Source organism: Anser brachyrhynchus (genome assembly GCF_964034855.1).
Source record: "Anser brachyrhynchus genome assembly, chromosome: Z".
Classification (NCBI taxonomy): domain Eukaryota; kingdom Metazoa; phylum Chordata; class Aves; order Anseriformes; family Anatidae; genus Anser; species Anser brachyrhynchus.
Genome location: NC_137697.1, coordinates 77,707,581 through 77,719,638, shown reverse-complemented (window position 1 = coordinate 77,719,638; position 12,058 = coordinate 77,707,581). Strand labels below are relative to the sequence as shown.

The 12,058-nt window shown below is 36.7% G+C and overlaps 1 protein-coding gene across 3 annotated transcripts in view; it reads left to right on the top strand.

Moving 5' to 3' along the window:
- Positions 1-10,488, top strand: part of KIAA0825 — a 256,762-nt gene extending 246,274 nt beyond the window's left edge. For 2 of the 3 annotated variants that reach the window (XM_080572674.1, XM_080572660.1), the window contains exon 21: positions 4,617-10,488. In XM_080572674.1, the coding sequence (XP_080428800.1) occupies positions 4,617-4,731 (115 nt within the window). In that variant the 3' untranslated portion in view covers positions 4,732-10,488. The remainder of the gene's footprint in view (positions 1-4,616) is intronic. The other variant, XM_080572661.1, reaches the window with a different exon arrangement.
- The last annotated feature ends 1,570 nt before the right edge of the window (positions 10,489-12,058 follow it).

Sequence of the window (12,058 nt, the reverse complement as noted above, 5' to 3'; positions counted from 1 at the left end):
AAAACAATTGTTTCACTGCCTGCAGGACCGTACTCCACAACTGTCTTTCACAAACTAAGGCAAGCAAAAATATAATTCATTAAAATGCTCCATAAGCAAGAGATAATATTTCTTTCTTCAAGAGTGGCATTTCTCTACCCTTTGCAGCTCATCATAGGGAATGGGGCTGACTTTATTGACATTATTCCAATGTATTTAAAGGTAAAAGGGTGGTTTTTTTTTCCTTTTTTTTTTTTTTAGTTAAAACAAAAAATTGCATATAAATTTAAATTTAAATGCATAAATTTGTCATTCAAAATATCAAGAACTATCCAAAACTACCAGACTCCACACATTTTCCATCTCAGGTGCAAACGTATGGGTGTAACCTAGCACAGAGATAATGGTTGTTTCATCCAAAGGTGACTGAAATCTCACCAAAAATCATGAAGCTCCAGCATAGGTCTGAGAACAAGATGTGTGCTGGTGTTTTACAACTAGTGTGGAGGTTGCAAAAGGCAAAAATGAAACACCAAAACACCCACCTCTGCTTCATGCTTGCTTTGTTGCTTGCCTCTTTCTCTGTCGATGGCCAGCAAAAAAAAAAAAAAAAGGTCGTCTTGTCTTCATCAAGCAGCTAATAAAATTTTTCATAATTATATTCTACAAGGAGCAAACATAGGGACAAATATGAGGACTTCTTTTGGAGAAAGTACAATTAATCATTTCACTTCCACTCAAGTTTAAAAGGGAAGTACTTGCTCATGAAAAATGTTCTTTAAACAAAGAGGGACACCGGGGCTAACAGAGCTGGGAGGGCTGCACAGCTGCAAGCGCATTGCACGATGACAGAATGTGCCACAGCTGGCAGCCCATATGAGGGAGAAGTCCCCTGCAGAAAATCTGCACCTATGAAACAATGGGATGAATTTCATTTCAGTTTCACAAAATTGTATTGATTAGTTGTTTATGCACAAATTATGGCTTTCTTTTGCCTCGTTCAGTTTATAGTGTTATTTATAAATAAATTCATTCAGACGGAAGTTTGAAAATTACAGCAGAACAGCTTACTGAAGAAAATGAAGATGAATATGTGGAAAATATTTTCATGAACATTACATGAAACAACTCTTAAATCACATAAACATAAGAAGGAATGGAATTTAAGTTTAAGCATATCTTTTTATTCTTTTCCCACCCTTGACTTATTTTCTTGCACAATACTTGGCAAAAAGAGACCTTTTCTGCTTTTACTGACTGTTTTTATCAAAATTATTCTTGAAAATAGTGTAACTGTAAAGATTTCCAGTGGTAATTCAACAAAATATAGAGAAACTTAAGAGCTTGTGGTACTCTAGGCCTGAATATTTACCCACATTATGCTGTCTGAATGGCACTGTCTGTGTCTACTTTAGATTGGATGTGAATTATTTCCTCTTCTTAGCTCACCGTCAAATGTATTGCTATTTTTTGATACATAGCAGTTATTATATATGGCTATTATTATTCGGTAGGAAATGCATATTTTCAGCTATCTAATGTACAGCTGTACAGTTAATGTTTCATCATTCACCAGCTTCCCTACAAGATGACCTGAGATACCGGCTTTACCATAGGAGATAACAATGGTTCCAGTATGGCAAGCATATATTTTAGTTCCAGTGGCTGTGCTTTCTTTTTTTTTTTTCCTTCCAGTAAGTGCAGTATGTTGTAAGGTTTATCAAGTCCTTATTAAGAGCTGCAATTATTAAGAAATGCAAGAGATGTCAAAATACTACATAAGCACTATTATGAATACACAAGATACCACTATAGAATGTTTATATTAGGGTGACCCTTTTTGCAAACTGTTCACTTTTTATACATTGTTTTGTATAAGCTTTAAAAAGGGCATGGTTAGTATCTCAAATAGTACCAGTAAGGTGATTTTTCAAGTTCAAAATACATCTGAATTTCATAGCATTCTTACATTTCATACCAACTTTGTTAATATTCTCTCTTCCCTGTTATTTTCTGCATAATTTTCACTCAAATCTTTACACATTTGCTATAAATAATGAGCTGTAATAAACACTTAGTAACTAATCAAAGAGTATGCATTAAAGTAAACTTCTCAATGAAAAGGAGACTTATCAATGAAAAGGAAACTTCTTAATGAAACTTCTTCAAAAGTGGCAATCTTCAGCAGGTAAAATCTGTGCCACTTCTGGCTATCCCTGTAAAGATATGACGGTGTATGTTTTATTTCTGATTTAGGATGTTTCTTCTTTGCTATCAACTGCATATATTTCCCTTTGGTCTGTAACAGGCACCTAAGCATAGTATGTAGTCACTACATTTTTTTTAAAAGTGACTCCATGGGATTATAAGTACAATTTACAAAATATATGCAAATATATTTTACAATATGTAATTGTATCATGATGTCTTAAATCTAGCCCTGCTAAAATGTCATGCATGGTTTTTAAAAGATCCCTGAAAAAATATTTTCCTCTGCATCTTTGCAAACAAATTTAATGATTCTTTGGCTTTTATAACTCAGTATAGTGGAGAGACAAACACATCACGGAACATATTCCTGTATGCCTGTTTATCTAAATGGATGTATTGATGCTAATTATGAGCAAGGATAGCACACTGATACCCTGCGAAGAAAAGCTGAGCTGGAATAGCTGAACCTTCCTAGGGTACTGAATTCTCCCCTTGCCCTCTGTTAGCTTAAGGATGCACGAGCTAAGACTTCCTCTCTTGCCTCATTTATGAGGGGAAACAGAAGCCCTCCCAAGGCTAGGTATCCTTTTTCACCTCATGATCTAAGGTCTAGGGGACCAGCTTCAGTGATTCCTGTTATTTATCTGTGCTGAAGTGTTTTGCTGCATCTGTCTGAAAAATATTCTGTTAGCTTTCCTTCCCTTGTTCAGCTTTATGGAATATGGAGAGGAACAGCATGCAGAGGAAAGGTTTTAACAATTCTCTTCAGGTGCATACAATATGTCATCTGAAGTATTTGGTGTTTCAGTGTATTTGCAAAAATATTTCAAATGTTTAATTCTGAGTACACTAGTGGTAATTGCCTGAAAACTTCCATTTCTACCCTAATGTTTACAAAGGTGTTGGCATCTTATTCTAAACACATTTTCTTTTAAATATGAAGAATATAATGAAAGTTTGTTTTACTACACATCTGGACACTCTGACTGATATTATTATAGTTATATGGACTGTAGCTATGTATAAGCAAAATGGTGATATGATGGATAGGCTCAAATAATTTCAGTACCCTTTTGGAATCCTGATTTAATGTTATCTTCCAAGATATGGCCAGAGAAAAATAAAATGTACAACAGCTATGTATTTGGAAATTTTCTCTAAGGGCTATGTTACTAATAACTTGAAATAACAGAGACGTACAGGTTGGCTGTTCAATTGATGAAGCTTGTATTTTGAAAGTAATTCATGATGGTAATGTCATTCGCATTCACATTGCTTGAACTGGCTAACTGGATTTGTACCAATTGCTATTGCCAAAACAGTTGTCACACATTTTATATATGCTAGTAAAAACATGTTCCATTTTGGACCAATTTTAAAAGAGTACATGTTGACTCTTTCTGTGTTTGAACACAGACACCTGAATATTCATCCGATTCAGAACAGCAAAGAAATGCTGTGGCCCCCTTGCTTGCTGTCCAGTAGTCTTTTACAAACCAACACTCTCCCCAGACTTTAAGTGTAGGAGTGGAACAATTTCAAAATTCCATGAGAGACCAGGTGTGTGCCAAGCTCATTTCATAGATCTTTAATTCATGGATACTGTTAAGCAAATGCATAGAAGACATTCTTATCCTCATTGGACCTGCTTAAATGCTTTAAAAATAGACTACTTTTTGATAAAATGGTAATGTAATGTATTAGTAATAACTTTTCATAAAGTGAACACTAAAGAATGTCCAAACTGGATGACATTGAAGATTTTTACCAACACTAACGTTTAAGATTCAATGAAATGTGCTGACAACTATGAAGTCACTATCTTTAAAAGGAATCTGCTGATTTATTGTTAAGCTTCCATTAGCAAAGACTGCTACATTTCTGTGCATTATTCCTCCAGCAATAACTGTTTTGAATGCATTCCATTTAGCATTTTCAGTTGTCTTCCTTCTAAGCAAACAACTCCTCCACCTAAAAATACGCAACAAATCATATTAATTAAAATAAGTCTATTCAACTGGTAAAGTGGTGTTTCAGAATGACTCTGAGGGCCATAAATTCAAATTAAAGGTTGCACTTCTTTTGCCAAGGTTTAAAGAGACTCGTCAGTGCATTAGCAAAAGGAGAAAGAGGAAACCAGTCACCTGGTTTTATAGCATTCATCTGGGATGCTTGCACATGTAACTGTGCTAAGGGCCCGTATAGCCAGATGTTATACACATACCTTAAACAGGGAATGAAGCAGACAGCCACAACAACAGCAATTTACTGTTTTGTATGTTTCAGTGGTGTTGGCTGATGCAGTGAGGGTGGTGAGGGGGGAACACAACAGCAATGAATTGGTAACAAATTTGGTAGGAGCTTTCTTTTCTGAAAACTGGTTTAAAACACATAATAAAGTTAATTAAAAGTTATTTCTCTTTCAGGTGGGAGATGAAAGAAGGTGCAGATCTGGAAGACGAGGAGAAAGTTATGGTGGAACACTTAAAAAATGTTTATTTGACACAAAGCACTCCTACCTCAGAGGATAAAGAAGAATAATTACCTTGACAGGTTTCGGGTAGCACCTTTTTCTGAATTCAACATGATTAACTTAATGGCTTAGTTATAACTGACAGGAGTAGAAATCTCAGGAATATATATCTTGAGTAGGAGTTTTAAACTAAAGAATGTTCCCCTGTTATTGTCTAGTCACCCCATCCAAGCAGCAGTTGTTAACACATGCATAAGACAAGCAACAATATATGGAAATGTCAATGTCACAAAACAAGGAAAGTGTTTCTTGATACTGTGGAGGCTTAAACCTGAATGACAAACCAAGAGCTGCTTTAAAATTATAAAACTCACAATGGCATCTAAAAATAAGGCAACTTTGGACACATTCTAAGCAAACACCAGTGATGTGTTGGCATCTACCATTCGGTACCTGGCTGGTGTCGGAGCAGAGCTCAAGGACCTCTTCTTTCTCTTGGTGCTCGTGTTCTGCTTAGTGCTGGCACTAAACCACACAAAAGGGGTGGCAAAGGATGGGTTTGGGCCACAGGTCTGCAGTCCTTGGCGAGTCGCTCTGGGATGGGTACAGCTGGCCATTATTCCCAAGCAAAAATGCACCACATTATTGCCCTCACAAAGTCCGGACTTGGTGTCCAGCTGGTTATGGCTTCAAAGACCGATCATAGTGAAACCTGCTGGCAGCATTCAAGGTTTTGAAATGGATCTTTTCTTTTTTAAATATATATATATTCTTAGGCAGTGATCACAGGACTATCTTAACAGTGAACTGAGAATAGAAAGAATATAGAAGCCCATATTTATTTCTGATAAATATAGTAAAATTTCATTTTCAAAGTAAGCCCTGTCTAATATACAGATTTCCCAAATACTGTTTTTTGTTGTTTTTGTTGCTTCCAGTTAGAGATCTTGCTCATAGATTAAAAATAGCTATTGAGTTAGGCAAGAGCCTATTTTGACAATAATTTTTATACAGAGGTTGTGGTTAGTATTTCCACAGTTCTCTAAAAATAATCCATCATTATTCTATTTGTTTCTTGCACTGGAAGTCCAAGGTAACTATCTCCTCTGCCTGATGATGGATTCTGGCAAGATCTTGGTAAGGCTGTAATCTGAGCTGCAGCTTTGCCTATTCCCAGTGCATCTTCTCACAGATGCTATTATGGACATAACTCAGACCACTTGAATAGGAAGGGAGGCATATTTTTTACCTAAGATTTCAGCAGCAGCATGGGTAATCCTAAAAGTAATGCTGCCATAGGGTCTAATCTGAAATGCAGTTTTTCCTCCTCTTAATTGCTCTTTTTTTTTATCATGTATATAAAATATTTGACCATTTAAAATGAAAATGGGGACTGCTGCTTCCTACAAATCTCCAAAGATCTTGTTACAACACTGCATCGACAAAAGGGATATGTGGCACTGGTACTTCACAAACGATAAAAATATTATTTAAAAAATAAAACAGACTTTTTCCTCTACCAGTGATATTGTCATTTCGGAACATAAAGAAGTGATGAAGCGTAAAAACAGTTTTTCTTTTCTTTGTATTTCACCTTTGAAGATTAGTTGTGGTTTTAAGGCTTAAAAAATGGATACAGGGATTGCCTATTATGGCAGGTGCAGTATTCTGACACAAGGCATACATGCTCCAAGCCATACTAATACTGTGTCTGTGCTTGTGGAAGTTGGAGTTAGAATATACTTTCCTGTTTTAGCAAAATCTATTGTACATAATTAAATTTTTGTGTAGTCATGTAAAGCAAATTTCTGTCTATGTGGTGGAACTGACTGAAATACAGTTTGTGAAAAAGCTCTGCTTCTGGGAAACCCTTATTATGAATACGATAAACTTTGCAAGTGAAATAAGCTAACCCTCACTTGCTCTGAAATGGGTGTGCCCATATGTGGGGTGATTCCAAACTGGTTATGATGCTTTAAATTCACAACACGCCTGGTTCTGGAATAATCTATAAACAGTCATGTTAAAAAAAATCATCTTTATGCCCCTTCCTCCCTTTTCTCCCAGCCAAATTAATTCAGCAGTAACCCAGTGGGTTAAGAAAGACAATTTTTTCTTTCTTAGCAGTATATTTATAATCTTTACCAGTGTGAAACTGAGAAGCTAGAATAACTAGCCTGACTAAAAGCTGTACCTTTGCACAATACTTTATTTGGATGTTTTCCTTATCCAAACCTGTATGTATGTATATATGTCTTTTAGAGTCTGAATGAAGGATAACATGTTTGAAGTTGAACCTGTCCCTCAGTGAGAAATAGCAGGGCTTGGTTTGTTTGCAGTGTAGTGATCCTATTAACTGACCTTCAGGGTATAAAAGAAATATCATCATGGCACCATCACTTACGCTGAACACATACTTTTGTAACATTCACATTTGTTCAAAGAAATTACAGTAATAATAAGAGTCGTACTACTAAGATTGCTAAACATACCATTATTTTATCAAGACTGCTTACTTTAAACTTAAACCCTTAATTGAAGAAAAATGAAAGACACTTGGAAGAGCTGATTATTTTTACATTGTAAGGTGTATAAAATCAGGAGTGCTTGTATAACAGATTTCTACATTCTTTGGCACTTTTAAAATAAATAATAGTTCTATATTCTTAGACAAAGTTCTTCTGATTCAATAATTAACTTAAGATTGCTTTAATTCTGGAGAGCAATAGGTTCACAATGCCACAATGTTCTGCTTTTGTATTTTAAGTGCTGTCTCTTTCTCAGTACTTGTTGACCCAAGAATGTCTCACATTTACATTTAGCCTTAATAAATTAAGGCAATGACGGCCAGATTTGCTGGCTGCAATATTGTCCCTGTGTTGCATGACTAGTGCAGTCTGACCACATTAAATGCTCCTGAAAGAGAGTCAAAAATCAGGATAAAAATCTATTATGTACGGCAGACCTTTCTGGATGGGCAAAAGCTGGCCTTGTTGGCTCAGCACATAGCTTAAAAGGAAATTATTATACTTACACAAGTGAATTGGATCAGATAGCACAACCTAAGTACTAAGGATTGACATTAGAGCTGACACCTAATTCTCATTTAATATTTTAGTATGCTAAGCTCTCTTTACTAAACTGTGGCTAAAATTAGAGACTTTGTGGCAAGGAATGCCTGTAATTATGTTTGTTCAATATCAAGTTCAGGGTGCTCCAAGTCTTAGCATCTTGGTACTTTTGAAAGGCAGTCAATGAAATTAGAAGCAGGGCGAAACTGAGATAGCATTAACTGTAAAGAAACTCCAGGAAGACAGACGAGAGAGCGAGAATTTTGGAAAATGACAGACACTGAGACATACCCCTGCCTTTTAGTGACTGCTGTCCTGACAAACAGTCTCCCACAGATCACACTTTATTTTGGCAGAGGGCTTTTGTAAAGACCACAGGCAACAAAGCTGTTTGTTCTAGAAATATGCATGATGGTGAATGGATGTTCTCTAATTCATCTCCACATCCTCACAGCAGTGCAAGATAGGCATCAGGCCTGGCTTCTTCTAATTAGTCTCCTTACACAGAAATATTCCACCTTCCTCTCAGATGGGAGGTCTTAGCAAAATAGTACTGAATCTTATCTACAGAAAGATACCAATTATATGCTGACATAAAACTATTTTATGGAACTCCTTAAAAATACATGCAATCATTCGTAGTGAAAGACAGAATTCAAACTTACAAGGCACCAGTTGAAAGACTGAGCAATTAGACTTATAGCCTTATGCTTGAAACAAGAGAGTAACTTGATGGCAGTGGGAAGACTTCTAAGCAAGGATATAGATCTCAAGTGGGTCTTGGCCGATGAGAAGCTGCTTCCCTGCAGTAACCATCTGTGTGGGAAGCAGTGGCATGACTGGAAGCAGCAGCTCTAAAACAGTTAAATGTAATGCCCAGGAACTGGGCAAGTGTGAGCTTGGTTTTCCCTCTATCAATGGACCACAAGACTTGGGCAGTAGACTAAACTGACTGGTGTTATAAGGCAGGTAGTATGGGAAATGCATATAAGGTCTTGAGCAGTTTGGGTGTCAAGTTTGCCTTGTAATACCCACCACTAAAATGCTTCATATGAACCAGATGCTTCATCACTACCTTTCTCTGTAGCAAAAGCATCTCAGCACAGTTTACATCAAGTGAAACAACTCCACAAAGCTGACAAAACAAAAACAAAACAAAACAAAACAAAATCAAAAAAGCATGGAAACACGCAAACAAGTAAAATAAATCCAAATCCTTTTCTGTTTTTCCTCAAACAGTTTTTCTGTACCAACAGTCTCAAGAAGAACTTGCAATTGCCAAGTATTAATGACATAAAGTGGTCTTCTGAATTAAGATTGTATATAGATAACTATCCCTAGCTGAGAAGGAGACATTTAAATCACGGCTAGAGCAAATTTGATGACTACCAGTTTGGGCCCTTTAGATCGATGGAAACTTCAGCTGCTGATAGATTGCAACCACCTCTGAGACTTATAAAATGATCTAGGTTGGAAAAGGCCTTCAAGATCATCAAGCCCGACCATCTACCTGGCCTACCAAGCTCCACCACCAAACCACATCCCTTAGTGCCACATCCACACATCTCTTAAATACCTGCAGGGATGGAGACTCCACCACTTCCCTGGGCAACCCATTCCAGTGCTTGACCACATGAAGAAATTCTTCCTAATACCCAACCCAAGCACAACCTGCCACAACTTGATACCTCTTCCTCACATCCTATCACCTGAGAAAAGAGACCTCTTTAAAACTTTCCCAATAAATAAATACATTAATTAAAATGACTGTTGTAGAGCAAGCTTTCACTCATAGAAAACACCTGATGTATGGTTATCAATGCACCGAAGCGTGTTCTTTAAGATAACTGTTAATGACATACATACTTTGTCCCTTGATGAATTCACTAGAGGACAGACGTATGGTTACACAAGCAACTGTGGGGAGTTTTTAATCACATAATATCCAAGTACTTTGCCTTTTGTCCCATAATCTCTTTTTCCTATGTAAAAAGTTCTATTTACGTGATACTTGGCCTCCATGAGGAAATAACACTTCATGTGTTATTTTGGCTCTGTTTTGTTCTCCACCTCAATGACCTTCAAGCATCCTTGAAAAACTTACTGCTTAACGTTTGATATAATTTAGAGCATAGCTGCAGTTCACACTGTTGCACCTGGACAAATAATTCATTTTCTAAATTAACTGTCACAGAGACTTAAAGCAGAGTAAGTCCTATCTGGGTAATTATTTGAGGTTTGGGACTGTCTGAACACTCCTCCTACTCTTCATGGTCCACATGCATTTCATAATATCTATGCTTTTTGATTGTTCTAAGCTACCTGCATTACCTGAGATAATGGGAGCTATTTGTATACTTTATTTTTTGATTTTCATTTGTTTGTTTGTTTTAACTAAAACTAATGTGTTCTGACCTAGGTTTTGTGTCCTTGAAGTTCTCTGAACTTTAAATTTATGTTTGGAAATCCATAACTCACCTGTTTTCCCAACTGTCAAACACCTACTTACAAAGCAATGTAGCTTATGCCTTCTCAAACCTGATATACCATCTTAGGGAACAAACAATTTAATAAATGTAAAATTCAAACTGACCACCTGCAATATTATCATACAAGAAATGTAGTAATCGTCTTCACTTGGAGTGTCACCTCTCTGTATATTTCCGAAATAATACCAATATGGAATTGTTTACTTATGTTCTGTACACTTTGTTGATATCTTCGATTCTATATAATAAACATGACTTAAATGGGTTTTATTATGTAGATTAAGATTATTCTTTCCCTCTAGAGAATGGAATGAAGATTTGAGAGGTAAGAGGTTGAAACAGCAGGTGGTGTATGGACAAGCAAAGAGATTGCTTTCTACAGTAAGCCAGATGTGGCTTTGGGAATGAAATAATCTTGGCAGAAACCCTACGTGCAGGTATGTATTAACTTCAGGAAATTGATGTCTCAGTGTGTGCTATGAAGTGTTTCTTCAGAGGCAAACAGATCAGGTCCATTCAAACAGCAAGAAATTTCCAGTTTCTAGCTCCCCTGTTGCGGTCAAGGCCCCCAGATTTCATAAATGTCCATCTACTTTTTCAATGGACAGATTGATGGAGGTAGATGGATTAATGCAACATAAATGTATTGCATGATTCATCTGCCCCCCTCTTCTCTCCAGACAGACAATTAACCAGAACAAGGTAGACTGTTTATTTCCAACACCTATCCAGGGACCTGGTCAACAGTATTGAGCAAGATTGTACTTGTACCAGCATTTGCTATCAGATCACAGTACTTCTAAAGCCATGAATCAGAGAATGTTTTAATTTTTCATGTTTTGAAAAGTACAGTGTATCCCTGGTACAGTTCTTGAATTTCTGCACCAAAAGTAGCCAATGACCCTTTGCCTTGCCTTGCCTTGCCTTGCCTTCCCATCCCAACCCATCCCATCCCATCCCATCCCATCCCATCCCATCCCATCCCATCCCATCCCTTCTCCAGTTTTGGCCAAGATGTCAGTTTTATGACATCTCCTGATGTTTCCAGATGAGACTATGACCATGCCTTACTCAGCACTGTACAAAATGCATACAAATCTGTACAGTGTGTACAGGTGAGATACCAAAAGTAATTCTCCACACACAGCAGTGAAACACTGGTTAAAGCTTCTGCATTTTACCACTAACATTCCTTGATATTTGGGCTGATCTCCAATCTTACAAGCATGAAGGTGAGACGCATTGTTTTGTAAGAGTTTTTTGTTTGTTTGCTTGTTTTGTTTTTGCTTGAAGAGCAGGAGAGGAAGGAGAAGGGATTGTCTGCTTATTCTGTTTACACTGGTTTTTTTAATTCTATTACCTTTGTTGCTGGTTTGGTTTCTTTCCATATTCATGAGTTCAGTCTTTAAAAAGTGTTTATCATGGCAATATGCACTATAGAAACTAATCCAATCTAGATATTTCTACTAAAATGGTCTATTGTTAACATGATTTCTTAGTTCAGCTTTGTCAGATCTCTCCCTGATATCCACAGTATTCCTTCTTTGAAGTGGGAACAACAGAAAAAATCTGGTATCATGCTGTGCATTTTTAGGGATCTCATTTTTCCAACTTGAGTGCCGAAAGGTGCACTTAAACTACATAACAGAAAAGGCACATGTATTTGCTTTTCCACTTTATATGTACACAAATTGTTTAGATGACAGTTGTACATTTTTTTTTTTTAAATTATATAATACCCTGGAGCAGTCATCTGCTCTAACATGCATTATTTATTTAAAAATCATGTGTGGAGCTAAGGGATTGATAGTTTGGAGCAGAAAAAAAATATAGGC